The sequence below is a fragment of the Papio anubis genome, chromosome 7 (genome assembly GCF_008728515.1).
Source record: "Papio anubis isolate 15944 chromosome 7, Panubis1.0, whole genome shotgun sequence".
NCBI classification, from domain to species: domain Eukaryota; kingdom Metazoa; phylum Chordata; class Mammalia; order Primates; family Cercopithecidae; genus Papio; species Papio anubis.
In genome coordinates, this window is record NC_044982.1 from 102,789,581 (window position 1) to 102,810,479 (window position 20,899).

The 20,899-nt window shown below is 38.5% G+C and overlaps 1 protein-coding gene across 1 annotated transcript in view; it reads right to left on the reverse strand.

Moving 5' to 3' along the window:
- The window catches only part of AGBL1 (ATP/GTP binding protein like 1), an 803,745-nt gene that overhangs the window by 569,948 nt on the left and 212,898 nt on the right, over window positions 1-20,899 (reverse strand). The window contains exon 17 of the mRNA XM_031669203.1: window positions 10,166-10,319. Within this exon, the coding sequence (XP_031525063.1) occupies window positions 10,166-10,319 (154 nt within the window). The remainder of the gene's footprint in view (window positions 1-10,165; window positions 10,320-20,899) is intronic.

The window sequence follows — 20,899 nt, forward strand, 5'->3', positions numbered from 1 at the left end:
GCTGAATTCTACCAGAAGTACAAGGAGGAGCTGGTACCATTCCTTCTGAAACTATTCCAATCAATAGAAAAAGAGGAACCTCCTAACTCATTTTATGACGCCAACATCATCCTGATACCAAAGCCTGGCAGAGATTAATAACAAAAAAAGAATTAGACCAATATCCTGATGAAGCCATTGATGCAAAAATCCTCAATAAAAATACTAGCAAACCGGATCCAAAGCAGCACATCAAAAAGCTTATCCACCATGATCAAGTGGGCTCCATCCCTGATGCAAGGCTGGTTCAACATAATGAAATCAAGAAACATAATCCAGCATATAAACAGAACCAAAGACAAGAACCACATGATTATCTCATTAGATGCAGAAAAGACTCCTTTGACAAAATTCAACAGCCCTTCATGCCAAAACTCTCAATAAATTCGCATTGATGAACGATCTCAAAAAATCATAAGAGCTTATTTATGACAGCCCTACGCCATCTTTTACTGAATGGGCAAAACTGCCATTCCTTGGAAAAACTGGTACAAGACAGGGATGCCCTCTCTCACCAATTCTATTCAAATATAGTGTTGGAAGTTCTGGCTAGGGCAATCAGGCAAGAGAAAGAAATCAAGGGTATTCAGTTAGGAAAAAGAAGAAGTCAAATTGTCCCTTGCAGATGACATGATTGTATATTTAGAAAACCCCATTATCTCAGCCCAAAATCTCCTTAAGCTGATAAGAAACTTCTGTTAAAGTCTCAGGATACAAAATCAATCTGCAAAAATCACAAGCATTCTTATAACCAGTAACAGACAAACAGAGAGCCAAATCAGGAATGAACTTCCCATTCACAATTGCTTCAAAGAGAATAAAATACCTTAGGAATCCAACTTACAAGGGATGTAAAGGATCTCTTCAAGGAGAACTACAAACCACTGCTCAGTGAAATAAAAGAGGACATAAACAAATGGAAGAACATACCATGCTCATGGATAGAAGAATCATTATCGTGAAAAAATGGACATACTGGCCCAAGGTTATTTATGATTCAATGCCATCCCATCAAGCTACAATGAGTTTCTTCACAGAATTGGAAAAACTGCTTTAAAGTTCATATAAACCAAAAAAGAGCCCGCATCTCCAAGACAATCCTAAGTCAAAAAGAACAAAGCTGGAGGCATCACACTGCCTGACTTCAAACTATTATACTACAAGGCTACAGGTAACTAAAACAGCATGGTACTGGTACCAAAACAGATATAGACTAATGGAACAGAACAGAGTCCTCAGAAATAATACCACACATCTACATGCCATCTGATCTTTGATAAACCTGAGAAAAAACAAGAAATGGGGCAAGGATTCCCTATTTAATAAATGGTGCTGGGTAATTGGCTAGCCATAAGTAGAAAGCTGAAACTGGATCCTTTTCCTTACTCCTTATACAAAAATTAATTCAAGATGGATTAGAGACTGTTAGACTCCATTACCATAAAACCCTAAAGGAAAACCTAGGTAATACCATTCAGGACATAGGCATGGGCAAGGACTTCATGTCTAAAACACCAAAAGCAACGCAACAAAACCAAAATTGACAAAATGGGATCTAATTAAACTAAAGAGCTTCTGCACAGCAAAAGAAACTACCATCAGAGTGAACAGGCAACCTGGCTATGAATGGGAGAGAAAAATTTGCAATCTACTTATCAGACAAAGGGCTATTATCCGTGAACCTATAAAGAACTCAAACAAATTTACAAGAAAAAACAAACAACCCCATCAAAAGTGGGCAAAGGATATGGAATAGACATTTCTCAAAAGAGGATATTCATACAGCCAGACACATGAGTAAAAAAATGTTCAGCATCACTGGCCATCAGAGAAATGCAATCAAACCACAATGAGATACCATCTCACTCCAGTTAGAATGGCAATCATTAAAAAGTCAGGAAACAACAGGTGCTGGAGAGGATGGAGAAATAGAAACACTTCTACACTGCTGGTGGATTGTAAACTAGTTCAACCATTATGGAAAATTTCCAGTATATGCATTCCTCAAGGATTCCAAACGACGTCCTGTCGTCTGGCCTACCGTCGTTGTCGCTGTGGCACTATTCACAATAGCAAAGAGACTTGGGAATCAACTCCAAATGTCCATCAGTGACAGACTGGAGAAAGTCGCGGCACATATACACCCGGCGGAATACTCATGCAGCCATGAAAAGGATGAGTTTGTGTCCTTGTAGGACATGGATGCAGCTGGAAACCATCATTCTCAGCAAACCATCTAAAGAACAGAAAACCAAACACTGCATGTTCTCACTCATAGGTGGGGAACTGAATAATGAGATCACTTGGACTCGAGGGGGGAACATCACACTGGGGCCTCCATCACGGGAGGTGCGGGGAGGGGAGGGGAGGGATTGCATTGGGAGTTATACCCGATGTAAATGACGGAGCTGATGGGTGCTGACGAAGCTGATGGGGTGTACAGCAACATGGCACGCTACATATGTAACAAACCTGCACGTTATGCACATGTACCCTAGAACTTACAGTATAATAAAAAAAAATAAAAAATAAAAAATAAAAATAAATAAATTAAAAAATAAAGATGTAAATGCTTAAGAATTCCTCTGTGCTGTACTCCATGACACCACTATCCTCCTTACCCCAAACTTTCCTCTACATTACTGCCACAAAACTTCCTCTGAAACAAATCTGATCTTGTCATTTCTCTGCTTTTAATAACATCCTATTAGATCATAATTGTCTTCAATAAAAACTTTTTAACATGAAAAAGAAGGCCACCTATCATTTAGCCCAACTTACTTTTCCCACTTTATCTGCTGTCCCCATACTCAATCCACAATTCTGTAGTCCTGCACCCTGAGATTTTTTTTTTTTTTTTGAGACAGGGTCCCACTCTGTCACCCGGGCTGGAGTGCAGTGGCACAATCTTGGCTCACTGTAACCTCCACCTCCTGGGTTCAAGCAATTCTCCTACCTCAGCCTCCTGAGTAACTGGGAGTACAGGTGCGCCACCACACCCGGCCTATTTTTTTTTTTTGTATTTTTAGTAGAGACGGGGTTTCACCATGTTGGCCAGGCTGGTCTTGAACTCCTGACCTCAAATGATCCACCCACCTCAGCCTCCCAAAGTGCTGGGATTGCAGGTGTTAGCCACCACACCCTGTCACCCTGAAATTTTCAAAGCGCCATATCCAGGTCTCCTTGCTTCTGCATATGCTATGTTTCTACTTGAAAAGACATTGTCCCCATTTCTCTGCATATAGAAGTCTGACTTCAAAGTGTAAATCAATGGCATTGACACTGAATCTCAATTTTTATCATCCATAAAACAGGTGTAACAATTATTGTCATTCTTAATTCATAAGGTAATTATAAGGACCAAATGATATTATGTAAAACTGTATAAGAATAAAATATTTACATGATAGGGTGTAAGCCAAGCTATTCAACTACCTTTAAGGTTTCACAGTCTTTCCCACCCACTTCAACCAGCCTTGGAAGGAGGAAGGATTCCTGCCCTCTTATTATTAGAGTAACTTGGCCAAAGTGGAAAGCAGAAAGGAGATATTCAACCATTCTTGATGTCATACAGTTTGAGGGTTTGTGTCTGAAGAGGGTAAGATTATGGTGAGTCACTATTTATGTGCAGGCAGATCAACAACAGTGAGAAAAATGAAGAAAAACAAATTTAAGATAGTTTTGATGTGTTTTATATATTTTACTTTCCATGTATTCTCAAGAAAGAGTCATACTGTTATTCAAATAGTTTTTGGATTGCCAACTGAGCTTTCTTTGAAAGCAAAGCTGTGTCAATACAAGACCACCAAGCACGTGGAGTTTATACAGGTGGCCATGGTGAGTAAAAGTCCCCCTTTGATTTCACCATGAAGATACATCCTCTCTTCTCTGTGCTTCCGCTGAACTTAGTTTCACCCCTGTTCTGTTAAAACTTTCTGTATTATAATGACCTGTTTAACATGACACACACACACACACGCACACTCTGTAGATTATGAGTACCTCAATGACAAAGACTAAATAATACTTATCTATGTATTCCTAATATCTTCAGCCCTAGTTGCCTGAAAACATGGAAATCCCAAGGTAAGAAAAGGCAAGAAAAGGGCACAGTTCAGTTTCTCTAACTCCTTTTATTAAAGATTTCCATGGACAGAAGTCATTATGCTTTTGTATCTAATTTTTTTAAACTGTACTATTTGTCAAAAGCATCACTTTCCAGAAAAAAAAAAAAAAAAAAAAAAAGATTGCCAAGAGACAAGAGGCTGAGGTCTAGAACTACCTCTGCCACCAACTAGACAGGTTACCTAGATAGTTCAGCTCAAGTCCCTCAGCCCAATCTCTCACCAGCAATTGAGACATCAGGACTCGATAGTAGTCTTTATGGATTGTTAAGCTCTAAAATTCAGTAATCCCATAGTGATACTTGTCCCCACATGCCTCTTGGAGGTACAAAAACAGAAATGTCCGGAGTTGAGAGTTTTGCAGTTCACCTGAGTTTCTGTTTTCCTGGGACCAACCACTGTTGTCACTTCCAGCTCTCCCCAGTGGAAAGCTCTGTTCTTCACACCTGATCAGGAGGCTCAGAAAGACAAAGGCCAGAGAGAGTGGAAAATGATTTGCAAAGAAGCCAAAAGGGGAATTCTGTAACTGTGTATTTTTCCACTCCTTTCTAATTTAAAACCACTTACAAGTGACAATGCCCAACCTGAGGCAGGTGCCACGTGGTAGCTCATTACACCCTCGGGACCCCATGTAAATCTTTTTTCTGAGAACAGCTATTGTCTTCCAAGGAAAAGCTTTTAGCATAATGGCAGGCTGAATAGAACATTGCTTTTGTAAGAATATTTTTAAGAAAAAGAAAAAGAAAGGTATTCTTTAACAACTGCAAAAGCAGCCTCTTGCTTTCCCCCACCTCAGGCCCCCTGGAAAGAACAGTGTGTGAGCCATAGGAGACTGTGGCAGGGGAGTGAGATTATCTCACCTCCAGAGACATATAAAGGTTACCCTCTGCTCTTTTAGGTTATAATAAATGCAGGGTGGTGGTGTCTCAGATTGCAAAAAATAGCATATCCACCCCCTTTGTTGTTTCTTGACTTCTCACCAGTAAATCAGTCCGTGACTATTCATTTAGAGAATGAGAGTTTCTAATAGGAGAATGACATTTTCCCTCAGAAAATTCCCACAAATTCGTTCCTTTTCTCAGATCATTCGTGAGTACAGTCAAGACAATGCTGTTACAGGTTCTGAATGTAGAGATGTCCAATTTGGCAATAAATTTTCTAAGAAAAATGAAGCTTCTATCAGAGATGTAGCTCTCCAAACCAAAATGGGACTCGACTTTCTCTGGGCTAAAATGGTCATTTAGAATGTGAGGTTGTGAGAGAAATGTGGAGAAAATGGAGAAGTTGACAAAGTGATAGCAGCCTTCACCAATCAGTGTGTTCTGGTTGTATGCATTTCTGGGTAATAGTCCAGTAAAACCAAAGCCTAAAGAGGGGTATCTGGAAATATGTTTGACGGACTCCATATGCAAAATGGAGGTAAGACAACAAGTATAGGAAGGCCAAGAGCTCATTAGTAAGAGGAATTTCCACACAAAGGCAACTCGATCTGTGTGAGAAGCAGCAGAAAGCAGGCATGGTTTTTGGGAAATGGCTGAGTCTGGGAAAATTCTTCTTTCCGGGATTAGATAAATAATGACCCCCCAAGACTCTTTATTTTGAATTGCTCTCTAGTTCTACTCAAATTCAGCATCTTCTCTCAGTTCAAATTCAAGAAAGGAGATACCACACCACCCACCCACACATCCCATTCCGGAAGAGTATACAAACTAAAGATAGAAAACTTCTCAAATCTACCTGGAAGTTGCATATTCAAAGGGTATGCTAATCAAAGTACCTATTCACATATAATGTGTTAAAGGATTTAAGTAGGCTAAGTGGAATTATGCCAGACCACCATTAACCAATGGAGACTAGGCTCAGAAGGCACTGCAAAGAATTTCCTGGACTGATCGTGCCTACCAAGCCTATCCCCAAACTGCTTATGGAATATCTTCTGCTCCAACCTGTTGGAGCCCCTGTTCCATTTTATTGGATTCTGTGTGTTCCTCCTCACTCCCGTTCTGCTGTGCAAAATCCAAACGCCCTACCTGGGTTCCTTTAACATCCCAAATCCTACTAGTTAGGAAGGGCCTGGACTTTCTAACTGCCCAATGCCTATTCATCACTGAGAGTCCCTGATGCTAGACTGAGGTGTAGATCCTTTTGTAAAGGTTCCCTGCTATCGTCAATTTCTCCTTAAGCCCTCCTCTTCCACAATGACTTCAGTGACAATCTCCCAGAGAACTTCCCTGTTCACCATCCCACTGAAAAGGGCAGAGAGTGATTTTGCTCTTGAAGACCTGCCAGCAGTTTGGCTCTGAGGGCTCAAATATCAAGGTGTAAAGTAGTAAGTCTTCTTTATTGGGAACATTTCAAGAAGGGACTGTCCTCAATTCTCCAAATAGTGATAAAGTACACAGCTGGCAAATCTGGTGACAACTCAACTGAAAATATATTATCAAGAAGGTAAGGCTAAATGTTTCCAGGAATATAACTTTTTAAAAAGAAAATGCTTTTGAAAAATAAATCAAACCAATACTTTTGGAAGACTTTCTGGAGCTCAGACACTGGGAGGAACTAAAAGTAATCAATAAGTTGTCCTCAATAATATTCAGGTCCAGGACTTTAGACCAGATCATCAAGGCAACCAGCCTTGAGAGGGGAGTTCCCCCAGTGTTCCATAGCCATGGTCTTATTTCCTGGGATGGTAAAGTAAGACTCAAGTAATAATCCCACACAATGGAGAGAAAACCTTTCTTTCCACTCATACCTCCTTATGAGGGGTTAGTGGCAGCTACTGAACCAGAAACTAGCTAAATTGCAACTAAATACAATCCCACACTGAAGCTACCTTAGTCCCTGAGAGGCAGGAAGCAGGTAAAACAATTTAATCTCACCTGAAGGGAGGCCTGGAGGCAGGAGAATCTTGAGCTGCAGGCTCATTTGCTGTTTTCTCCTTCTAAATCAATACATCACATTTTGTAGTTCAAAGGAAATTAAGTAGTTCCATTTCTGATTTACAGGCATGGTTAGTTGCACTTTGAAGGGTAGGTAGTATTTATACTGGGCTGAGTATTTTTTTTTTTAATTTTTCTTTTGGAAACACAGCAATGGCATGTGTTTATATATTCATATATATATATAAGAATATATTCATATATATAGTTACTGTACATAGATACTATATATAGTCTATATATAGTTATATATATAAAGTAACTTTATATAACTATACACACACACACACACACACACACCCCTACCTTGTACACTTTTTTATTATGTAGCCCTGCTGAAACTGTGCCCCAGCACTGTGGCTCAGGTCATGCAGTCTCAGCTCTGTGCTGGGATCTGACGGGTCTGAAGAAAGGCCTTCAGGCAGAAAGAGTGTTCTTTCTCCCTTCCTGCCACAGTATCTGAAGCATCCACCATGAAAATGCTTCCATTGGGTTAGGAAAGGAACATAAAATTCGTTGTGAGCAAGAAGAGAGTAATACACTTACTTGTGGTCAATTTAGCATAAATGCTTTAACAACTCAGCTAGTGTCTAATAATTTGAGGACAGAATGAGGAAGAGAGGAAGTTATGGCTCCAAGAGTGAAGCCACAATGTTGATGCTGAACATGTGTATAACGAAGGAGTCCACATTTGTTGTGTGTGTGGACTCTGGAATCAGAATAACAATGTTGGAGATCTGTCACCTCTACTGGTCATAGTGTTTAACCTTTCTGAGCTCCACTTACCCCATCTGTAAAATAAGGGATCCAGAAATTAATCCCTATGATGAAAGATACCAATCAGCTACATAATCCATACAAATAATATTTTCAGTGAGTGGGAAAAATAGGATAAAACTTAAAACTCTTCTTGCATAATGTGGAAAGAGAGAAGAGTAGTATCAGAAAGGCACCAGCCTTTGCCACTTTCTACCTTTATGACCTTAGATCACATCCAGGACCAGCTATGCAATTTGCAGGGCCCAGCGAAAAATGGAAAGGTACGGCCCCTTCTTCAAAACTTTATAAAGAATTTTATAAAGATAGTGACAGAAAAGCATTAAGCAGAGTTCATGGCCCTTCTAAGCAGGAGACCTCTGCAAAGGTATAGGTGACACACCTATGAAGATGGCCCTAACTAGCCCTTTCCTCTAGGTCAAAGCCTGGTTTCCTCAGGATCTAGCTCAATGATTGTCATTTGCAAGTGACAAAAAGAAAATGCATAGCATTTATCTGATACTTCTTGAGATTAACATCGGATATGTTAGCATGTGTTTAAAAGAAAAAAAACCTGTTATGATCATAAGAGTGTACACTTACTATAACCCATCTTACAGAGCAAGCAGAAACCAGCCTCTTTTGATTCATATAAGGGTGTACTAAGAGATATTTTTTCTCTTTCTCTCTCTTTTTTCAACAGAACTATTTGTTGGAGTGCCAGATTATTTAAGGGCCTTTGCATGTTTCAAGTCCTCTTCTTAAAGTAAGAATACTCTCCATATTTATAATAGCAACAAAAACACCAATGTCAGCACAAAATACAAAAACGGAGGCACCTCTATGTCATAATGATACATCAGAGTTCTGCTCACCTCTTTTGTAGAAAAAGAAGCTCAGCCTTACACACATCCACTTTCTTAAGTAAATAATGGTTCAATGAAAGTTACCCTGGGAGGACTGTTGTCTCCAGCTCCCAAGCACTGCTCATCTGCCGAGGCAGAGACCCTATAACTGTTATGGAAATTGCTCTTAAATGCATAAAATACAGAAAATAATTTTTGGAAAATCCCTTATTATTCATTAAAGCATTTTAGGGCCTCATTAATCCAGATGGATTAATCGGTTGTTGATTTGCCAGGTAGTTGAGTATCCATTGTCAGATGCTGATGGGGTGTAAGAAAATATAATTCTGACCCACCAAAGAGTCACCTGAATGAGGCTAGCAATTCATCAGGGAAGGCGGTATCTTCACCAGGAAGGCTGTATCTTCACCAGGAAAGGCTGTATCTTCATCAGGGAAGGCTGTATCTTCCTCAGAGAAGGCTGTATCTTCACCAGGAAGGCTGTATCTTCACCAGGAAGGCTGTATCTTCCTCAGGGAAGGCTGTATCTTCACCAGGGGAGGTTGTATCTTCCTCAGGGAAGGCTGTATATTCACCAGGGAAGGCTGTATCTTCTGGGGATAAATTAAGCTGGGTGCCCAGTCTCTTCTTTAATCTTCAAAACTTCTCTGTATCACAAAACATTCTTCATTCTTTGGGTTTTTTTTGTTTGTTTGTTTCTTGTTTTTTGTTTTTTTCCTACCTAAGTTCTGAAACGATGTTAGAAGTCATTTTCAAAAGCTAGTTGGTAACAGGTCAGTCACACATATGCACTTAGCACAGGAACCCAACATTTAAAGACATGCATGTGCGTGTGTGTGTCTGTGTACATGTCTGTGTCTACGTATGTCTATGTGTTTGTGTATGTGTCCGTATGTGTATATTTGTGTGTGTCTGCATGTGTGTGCATGAGTTTGGCTTCAACTTTGTTTCAAAGTTCTTAGCTAGAGCCTGTCCACATCTTCAGATACAAATACCTGCAGATACAAATGGTATTCAGGTCATCAAGGGGATTCTTTAGCCAGGGCTTAAAAACTCAACTTTCTTTCTTTCCATACTTTGACTGAATGAGAGTCACATAACAGCAGTGAGCACAGTGAGAAAAGTACCTGGATTAGAAGTTGGAAAATATGATTCAGAGTCCTGGTTCTATTTTAAGAGAAGAAGTGACCATCATTAGCAAACTGTCATTTCATCTCCCTGACAGTTCGAATTCATTTCATTTTCTCTCTCTTTAACAACAGAGCAACATTAATGTTTAACCTATGTGTCACACCAATAAAAGTCGGGGGTGTATTTCTACAAAGACAGACAGTCTCCAACCCTTTATGGAGATTTTGATCTAAAAGAGACAGAATGCTTCCAAGACTATAAAGGACACCCTTAGTCAAATCTTCCATGAAGAGGATCCCATTTTACTCACGGAACTGCTCTAGATGCTCATCACTGTTGGACTCAGGCATGGCCGTGATGGTCACCAAGGGACACGGATTCCCTCCCAACGTCTGGCAGAGAACATCTTGACGGAAGTAGACCTCTTTGAGGTTGACACTCTTTTCCAGGATGTCAAGATGGGTCTGGAGCAGAAATAAAGCAGGCATGTATATTATCAATGTTTTTTATAACAACAGTAATAGAAAACAACAACGGCTTACATATAGTTTAAAAGTATTGTTGTTAATCTAATCTGTCCTTTATGTATTGGGCCTTGAGTAATTAAAAGGGGGCTATTTCTACTGTCTAGGAGAAGCTCAGTGAGACTGAGCAGGAAGCATCCTACCTGCATGTTTTGGCATAATAGAAGATCTGTTTTCAAGTTGCACTGAAAGCAAGAGGGAGGCGGGCAGGGGCATAAAGTCCTCTTCCTATCACTGTGGCATACAAGGAAATGATAGAAAATGGAAACTCAGAAGGGTCAGGGAGGGGGTGGAGGAGGATCATGAGAAATGTGTTAACGGTTACAATGTACGTTATTTGGGTGATGGATACCCTGAAAGTGCTGGCTTGACCAACTTTACTCAATCTATGCATGTAACAAAACTTCACATGTAACCATAAATTTGTACAAATAAAAAAATAGCAATCAATGTAAAAAGAAAAGAGACAAATCTAAGCATGCTTTCTTTAAAATAAAAAATTTAAAAAAATGTGGTTATCATGAAAATAGAACACATCCAGAACACTGGAGAGAATGAGATAGAAAACTTCAACAGCACATAGTATCACAGGGCCAAGTAATAGGGAGAATTGTGAGCACATTGACAAAATAATAGACGTGATTAATCCAGGTGGACTGCTAAGCTAAAAGAACAAGTAACAAATAGCAACAAATTTTCCTACCATACCTCCCCATTTCAATACTCATTTAAAAAACAAATACAAAAATGGAATAGCCATTGAAATTAGGACACCTGGTTAACAATCTTTTTTTTTTTTTTTTGAGACAGTCTCACTGTGTTGCCCAGGCTGGAGTGCAGTGGTGTGATCTCGGATCATTGCAACCTCCACCTCCCAAGTTCAAGCGATTCTCCTGCCTCAGCTCCCGAGTAGCTGGGATTACAGGCACCCACTACCACACCCAGTTAATTTTTGTATTTTTAGTGGGGGGGGGCGGTTTTGCCGTATTGGCCAGGCTGGTCTCAAACTCCTGACCTCAGGTGATCTGCCCCGCTTGGCCTCCCAAAGTGCTGGGATTACAGGCATGAGCCACCACGTCCAGCCCCTGGTTAACAATCTTTAAGAATTCTGAAGAAATTCTCCCTAATCGAAACAGGGGCACCAGTCATAAAGAAGCTAAGAGATTTTCCCCCACCTGCACTGCATCCCCCGACAGTGGAGACTTCAGTAACCAGAGGAAACACTGCCCCTCTGCAGCACAAGAATACCACTGCCCAAAAATTATCCTCCCAGCTTAAAATTTAGAAAGTTTTTTCCACAATCAAGTAGGTATTAAGAGGTCCAAGGAGAAACCACCCACCTTGTTTCTTGACAAATAACTAGCCTGCTAGGTAAATGAAACAAAAAAACTTATGAATTTTTTAATAAAATGAATATGTAAAAATATTGACAAATATGTAAAATATATGGAAAGGGAAGTAGTGTCTTCAAAAGGTAGAGGAAGTATTTACATGTGGAAAGAATTTACTACAGATGGTAAGAATAGTGGCCCCCAAAGATGTTCATGTTTTCACCTTCAGAACCTTTGGTAGGATACCTTACATGGTGAAAGGGACTTTGCAGACATGCTTAGATTAAGGGTCCACTTGAAATGGGGAGGTCATCCTGCACTATCCAGTTAGGGCCAATCTAATCACAACATGATTAAAAACAGAGACCCTTTCCTGGCTGCAGAGAACCATTGCTGGCCCCGTAAGACCTCAGTCTTCCCTTGCTGGCTTTGAAGACGGAGAAAGGCATCATCAGCCAAGGAATGCAGGTGGCCTCTAGAATCTGGAAAAGGAAAGGAAATGCATTCTGCCCGCAGAGCCTCCAGAAGAAATGCAACCCCAAAACCCTGGTCTTTGCCCAGTGGGATTCGTGTCAAACTTCTAACCTAAAAAGCTGTACAATTTTTTTTTAAAAAGGACCTGTTCCTGTTGAAGCTACTACATTTTTAATAATTTGTTACTGAAGCAATAGACAACTATTACACAAGGGAACAAGAATGTCTAAAGTAAGTACAAATCCCAACATCTGAATAGGAGTAGACTAAAACCTATTTGTACTCTACTGAAATAGTTGAATTGCAAGGAAAAAGAAAAAAAGACAAGAAAAGAAAAGATTACCAGATAATTCTATGGCCTTTCTCTAGCCTCGGGGACACCTGAAAATTTGACCTTGAGTCATATTCTCCTTAAAACTGAGAACCAAAATCATTTACCTACACATAGCTTACCGTCTACATTAACATGACTTTATTATTCCCCAACCTTCCCCTATTATTCCCCAGCATAACTTTACTGCTCTGGGAAGACAGAAATTACAAATAAATATATTTTTCATTTCAGGAATATCCCATCAACTCTTCAATAGAAAGCATCAACCCATCTTTGAGCCAAGATTCTTCGAATCCCTCTTCTCACCTCTTTTCAAAATCCTTACCTTACAGTGTCCACCAATCTTAAACCATTACTTCATGATCCTTACCCAATCCTAATCAATCCCCCCTACATTAAATAAATATCTGCCTTTAAGCCAGGCTTTAAGGTATCAGTAAATATCCCCACCTTGCCCTCTGCCCTTTGAGACACTAGTAAGATTCTGTCCCATTCTTTCTCCTTTAGTAAATTTGTTTCCTACTACTGCTGGAATCACCAAAAATTTTGTAGGTTAAGACAACACAAATTTATTTTCTTATGGTTCTGAAGGCCAGTAGTCTAAAATGGGTCCCATTGGGCAAAATTCAAGGTGTCAGCCGGGCTGCATTCCTTTTGGAAGCTCTATACAATATCTCTTCCTGTGCCTTTTCCAGCTTCTAGAGGTCACCTGCATTCCTTCACTCATGGTACCTCCCTCCACCTTCAAAGCCAAAAATTGCATTACTGACTTCTGCTTCCATTAAGTCCCATCTTTTTCTCTGGCTCTGATTCTTTTATCTCATTCTTTTACTTATAAGGACCCTTGTGATTACCCTGCACCCAATCCAATAATCAAGGATAATCTCCCCATCTCAAAGTCCCTAATCACATCTTCAAAGTACCCTTACCATGTAAAGTAACATCTTCACAGGATTGGGATATGGAATTTTGGAGGTCCATTATTCTGCCTACCATGCTAACATGAGCAATAAACCCAACTGTGTCTTAGAAACAGGTTGTTCTTGTGATGTTCCAGAGAGCCAGGACTTGACACAATACTAAGTAAAGGAATTATAAGAAGCATGTTTATACAAGATTCAAGATAAATGAGAATCCAGCAGAGGCCCGTGTATCTAATCAAATCTTTGTACTTAATTGTTATGATTGTCCCTCAAGGAACGAGGATCAGGTATTGATGAGATGCAACTGCATTGGAGATTGGGAAGGAGCCACATACCCCTGAGAATACAAGATGACTAACTACACATACACAAACACACACACACAACCTAGACAACTAGCTAAGCATGAAATCTGAAGGAAGCCCAAGGCTGATAGTATTCCTAGGCTGAGATGGTTATGTTCCACTCAACCTAATCTCTCATGACTATATAATTCCATAGTGAGGAGTTACTAGGACAAAGTAAGCTGTACCTGGGAGTCCAAAGACTCTCACTAAGCCCTTTCTATGTGTGCTGTTTTGTTGCCCTCTCTGTATTCTTTCTTATGGATAGTAAACTTAGCTCTGGATAAAGCCTAACCTGTGTGTTTGATTGCCAATCTTAACTCACTGCTCATTGTTGCATAGAATGACACTTGTACCCTACACTGAAGATTATTTTTAAACATATATGTGTCTCTGTGTGGTGTCTCTCCATGTGTGTGTGTGTGTGTGTGTGTATGAATAAATCCATTGTACATATATACACACAAAAAAATCATTCTTGGCTCATATTTATTCTGCAACACTACATGCTAGAGGAAATGAGTACTGCTTAAAGCTTGAAAGTAGAAGGGATTATAATCTAATAAATCTATATCCAACCAAGTTTTTGCTCATCAGCAAATGTAGCATACATGCTCAAACATACAGGAGCTCAGACAAAATATCACCTTATCTTTATTGAAAATAAGGTCTTGGCCCAGGTGCAGTGGTTCACACCTGTAATCCCAGCACTCTGGGAGGCCGAGGCGGGTGGATTGCTTGAGCTCAGGAGTTCAAGACCAGCCTGAGTAACATGGTGAGACCCCATCTCTACTAAAAATACATAAAAAATTGACGGGCATGGTGGTGCACACCTGTGGTCCCAGTTACTTGGGAGGCTGAGGTGGGAGGATCACTTGAGCCTGGGAGGTCAAGGCTGCAGTGAGCCCAGATCAAGTCACTGCACTCCATCCTGGGTGACAGAGCAAGACCCTGTCTTAAAAAAAAGAAAAAAAAAAGAAAGAAAAGAAGGACTTGAAGACACACTTCAGCTGCCCCCAAATCAAACAGAAAAGCAATATAAAAAGACTATAAAAAAATCCAGTTAAACAAGCTTACATCTAAATGACTATATAAAAATATGGTTACTATATTAACATAAACACTAAAAAATCATTCTTTAGGAAGACAATACACATTATAAAATTTTGATGTCATCACCTAGCTCTAAAATGAACTTTAAAAGAGATGTACAAGGGAGGAAAAAGGTGGAACAAAATGTTAATGTTTTCAACTCACATAGATATAGAAATATTATTTAATTCTTGAAAATTGAAAGGCAGTACTTAGTATTGTGCCAAATGCAAACTCTCTAGAATATCACTAGAACAATGGGTCTCTAAAACAGAGTTGAGTTTATTGCTTATGTTGGTGTGGTAGGCAGAATAATGGCCCTCCAAAGATGCCCATATTCTAATCCCCCCAACCTGTGAAGATGTTATTTTACATAGTAAAGGAACTTTGAAGATGTGATTAGGAAATTTAAGATGGGGAGACTATCCCAGATCATCAGGTTGGGTGCAGGGTAATGACAAAGGTCCTTATAAGTGAAAGAAGGAGATAAGAAGTCAGATTCAAAGAACGAGATGGGATGTAATGGAAAAAGAGGTAAGAGGCATGCCATTTTTGGCTTTGAAGGTGGAGGGAGGTACCATGAGCCAAGGAATGCAGGAAATCTGGGTTTACATTCTGGTTGTGTGGATTCTGAAAAAACTGATGTAAATTTTTTATTTAACCTCATTGTGACTTAGTTTTCTCATCTTTAAAAGGCACATAAAAATATCATTACCTATCTCATGCAGTGGTTGCTATAATTTAGTCGTATAATGTATGTGAAGAGCATCTGTTATGTAGGAAACAATAAATGTTAGCTGTTATTGTTAATGGAGAAGTATAAGTTCAAATATACTCTTTTTAAGCAGTAAAAAGAAAGCACTAGTAAAATTATAAACTCTGAGGGTGAAAAAAATGAAAGAAATGATGGTCCACATTGCATAAGAAAAAAGAAAGAGAGACAACAGCAGTGAAGCATGGAAAATAGCATGAAACCAAAATGACAAGTAACAGTAAAAACTGTTTAAGTATAAACAGGCTAATCAGCCTTAATAATGACAAAAACTTGGATTACTTTTTAAAATCCCACAGCATGTTGTATATAAGAGGTACTTTTAAAGAGAAAGGAAAAAAAATTATGTGTATGAGAAATGCTCTTATATTATCTCTTTATTTTGTTTGCCTCTGTTCAAACATTTTAAAGGAGAAATATTGAAACTAAAAGCATAAGCAAACATAAATTAAGGCAGGCATGGCAATAGTAATATACAACGAAGCCATATTCAAGATCAAGTGCATTAAATGGGATTTTAAAATCTTATTTTGATAAAGGGCAAAATTCACAATGAACATATAAAACTCATAAATCTTAAGAATCAAATAATATGGGATTAGAATATATAACACAAAAAACAACAGAAAGAGAAAAAAATTATTCTCAGAGTGGGAGATTTTAAGATAGCACCTGGGTCTTGAATAAATCAACTGCATAAAAATAATAATATAAGGTATTTGAACAATATTGTTTTTGTAGACATATGTCAAATTTTGTCTCTCCAGAGAAAAATTTTTTCTCAAATATTCATGGAAATGTAGCAGTAATCAATCATATATACAGCTATTAAAAACTCATTAGATTCTTCCCCCCAAAAAAGCAGAAATTATACAAATCACACTTTCTGACAATTAAATGAAATTAGACTTAAATAAAAACGGTTTTCAAAACAGCAAAAATAAAATAACCACTAGAGAATAGAAAATACCCTCTTAAAAGAAGCTTACTGGAAAAAAAATTCCGGTACGGAATTTTTTTAGGTTACAAAACCTATGTAACCTACAAAATAGGTTACAAAAATCAATATTAAATTATTAACTACAGCCCTGCTATAAGAAGTAGACATCTGGGTATCCCAGGAGAGATGGCACAGAAGAAGAATGGAAATGTCTCCATCAGAATATCAGTCATGTTTCTAAGTCATCCTGGAAAAGGAAAATTCCAGCTCCTTAGTTAAGAAGGCATGGATAGTGCTGGATTCAGATTATAGTCTCTGTGATCATAAACAAATTACTTTTAAGATTTTTATAAACATTTGAGTGAAAGCTGCTCTCAGTATTCTTTATTACCAAATCCAGACTAAATGTAACTTGCCTCACAATTACTATCAAGATTCCAGGGCTCTAAAGCCAGAAAGGGAAACTTGGTTGCAGCATTTCCCAAAATATATCCCGTAGTGTGTTAGCAAGTGCTGTGGTGTGAACAAGGACATGGAGGAGGCAGGAAATTCATAGCCAAAGTGCTTAGAAAATGTTGAGTTAAATAAAATGAAAATATTTCCGTGGATGCAAGATTTCTCAGATTCTTTAATATTTCAATATGCATTGTGAACTGTTAGAAGAAAAACTAGTACAAGCGCTTCATAAATTTAGATGACCATTAAACTTTTCTTCTCTAAACATCTCAAGAGACTGAAGTGCTACAGACTATGTTTTGGGAAACACTGTCTTGCTGAATTATCTCTATGAGCTTGCTCTCACTCTCTCTCTCTCTCTCTCTCATTAAATCTGTTTGTTACATTTTATTGTGGCCACATGGGTCCTTGCCAATGGTGAAGCTTTCCCAACAAAAGGCCAAACATAAACTCAGACACCTCTAGTCAATTGATTTTTGACAGAGGTACCAAAAACACGCAATGGGGAAAGACAGTTTCTTCAATAAATGGTGTTGGGAAAACTAAATATCCACATGTGGAAGAATGAGAATTGATCCCTTATATAAGAATCAACTGAACCTAAGCATAAGACCTGAAACTGTAAAGTTATGAGACAAAAACATAAGGAAAAAGCTTCATGACATTAGTTTGGGAAGTGATTTCTTAAATATGACCCCAATAGCACAGACAAACAAAGCAAAAATAGACAATAGGATTCCACCAAACTAAAAGGCTTCCACATAGCAAAAGAAACAATTCACAGAGCAAAGAGACAACCCACAAATTGGGAGGAAATATTTGCAAATCATACATCAGACAAGGGGCTAATATCCAAAATACACAAGGAACACAAACTACACAGTAACAAGAAAACAAACAACCCTATAAAAATGGGCAAATGGCCTAAATAGGCATTTCTTAAAAGAAGATATACAAATGGACAACAGATACACACACAAAAAAAATGTTCAACATCTCTAATCATCAGAGACATGCAAAATAAAACCACATGAGATACCACTTCACACTTGTTAGAATGGTTATTATCAAAAAGATGAATGACAGCAAGAGCTGGTGAGGATCTGGAACCCTGAACACCATTGGTGGGAAAGTAAATTAGCACAGCTATGTTGGAAAACAGTATGAAGTTTCCTCAAAAACTTAAAAATAGAATTACCATACAATCCAGCCATCTCACTTCTGGGTATATCCAAAGGAACTTAAATCAGTACATCAAAGAGATATCTGTCTACACCCCTATGTTCAGTGCAGCATTATTCACGAGAGCCAAGATATGGGAACAACCACAGTGCCCACTGATGGAGTTACACACACATACACACACACACACACATATATATTATATATATACACATACACATATACATATATACATACATACACAATGGATTACCATTCAGCTTTAAAAAACAGGAAATTCTATCATTTGCAACAACATGGATGAGCCCGAAGGACACATGCCAAGTGAAATGATGGGTGCAGAGAGACAAATACCACATGATCTCACTTATACATGGAATATAAAAAAGTCAAACGTATAGAAGTAGAGAGTAGAATAGTGGTGCAGAGCCTGGAGGAGCGGAAACAAAGGGGAGGAATGGAGAGATGTTGGAGAAAGGGTACAAAATTTCAATTAGACAAGAGGAATAAGGTCTGGTCATCCATTGCATAGCATAGTAATCATAGCTCATAATAATATACTGAATTACTTCAAAATCCCTAAAAGAGTAATTTTAAGTGTTCTCACCACAAAGAAATGATAAATATGTGAGGTGATAGATATGTTTATTAGTCTGGTTTGATCAATCTGCAACATATACATGTATCAACACATCACATTGCACCCTATAAATATAAGCAAGTATTATTTGTTAATTAAAAATGAAATAAAAATCATAAATAAAAATAAATAACACAATCTGTAAAAAAAAAAAAAAAAGAAAAGAAAAAGAAAAAAGGGAAAAGAGGGAACAAATAAATGAAAAACAAAAAGCAGTAATCATCATTCTGTGATATTACAATTAATCCATAGCTCTTTGCTGCCTGATATCAAACTTTAAAAAAATAATAAAATCTAGATTTTATAAATCAGATATGGGGAAGCAGGTTAGGCAGAAGGTTAGTCTATAGAAGCCACTAAGCACTATTAGCTATGAGAGACAAAAAGTCAAAAAGGTATCATAGGGCACACGAACACTGTCCTTCAAAATAGTGTTGGCTGGACAGGCTCCCAAGTAGCAAATGTGGGAGAAGGCAAAGCCTGAAAGTGTTCTTCTCTCATGAGTTCTCTTTTAATTTGTTATTATTATTACATTTTCCACAATAATATTACAAATCAACAAATGCCTAATATTCTTTTAGCTTAAGCTCACTGTGTTAGTCCATTCTCATGCTGCTAATAAAGACATACCTGAGACTGGGTAATTTGTAAAGGAAAGAGGTTTAATGGACTCACAGTTCCACATGGCTAGGGAGGGCTCACAATCATGGCAGAAGGTGAAAGAAGAGCAAAGGCATGTCTTACATGGTGGCAGGCAAGAGGGCATGTACAAGGGAACTCTTGTTTGTAAAACGATCAGATCTCAAGAGACTTACTCACTATCACGAGAACGGCATGGGAAAGACCTGCCCCCGTGACTCGATTAATTCCCACGACATGTGAGAATTATGGGAGCTACAATTCAAGAGGAGATTTGGGTGAGGACACAGCCAAACCTTATCACTCATTTTCTGTAAACTGCAATTTTTCATGGATCCATCTCCCTGCACCCCTCAATGAAATCTCCCTCCTGTTGGACCTGCCATCAGGTCCAGCAAGTATCTAACACTTCTACTTTTAGGGGATTATTTTGGCTTCAGTCATATAAAAGATTGCTAGAAGTAAACCAAGTATAAATTTCTGTTGGATTTCCTTTTGCAAAAATGTTTTTGTCCTGTTCTCCTAAACATGATCTCCCATCTCAGGTCCAGAAAAGTTATGCCTAATAGGATATTGTGGGGATCATTGATGAGAAAAGTAGGACCTCTGAATGCATGTGCCAATTGACTGTAATTACAGTCCTGTGGAAGCCACATGGGTGGGTTTCTTTATAAAAATGTGAATGAGTTCAAGGCAATTGTAGAAACCCCCAGAGAGATTGACTTCTTAAAAGAAAATCCTGTCTGTGAACAATATCAAGCTGATAACTTTAGCCTGCGGCCTCATCCTGTGTCTCTCCACAGGAGTCCTCAGTCTCCCTTTCCTTTATCAACTACTCCCTTAAAACTTCGATAAAAGACTTCCTTGACCTCAGCAGGGTAACCTGCTGATGTCTACTGATAAAGTGAGAAGCACTGTGCACTCAAAAACCATTCATTTTCTATTGTTATCCCCTAAACTGCTGTACTCTCTGTTCCCCTAATTTAGAAGAAAGTCCACTCCTAAGGAGATAGCCTATTTTATTTGTCTCCTGCCTAGATCTCAGTTGTTACTTAAACATACTCATCAGAGAATCAAAGACTTCTTATCACAAGACAAGAACAAATAACACATTTAAGCTAAATAAAAGCCACAAGAACATGCTGCAGGCATGTTCTGATGAGCTTTCTCAAACTGTCCCAGTCTGCCAATATTATGCTCCCCAACTTAAAGGGACTTAACTTTAAAAATGTGAGAAATGATTAGTCTCTACATAACTACTCACAGGTTTGTCAATTATAAAGAAAGGATGGTTTTAATATTCCTTGTCCATTAAAAATAAGCAAAGCTATAGTATGATGATTTGGAAAAAAGAGTAAGAAAAAAATAATCATAATCAACTACTCCAAGAAAA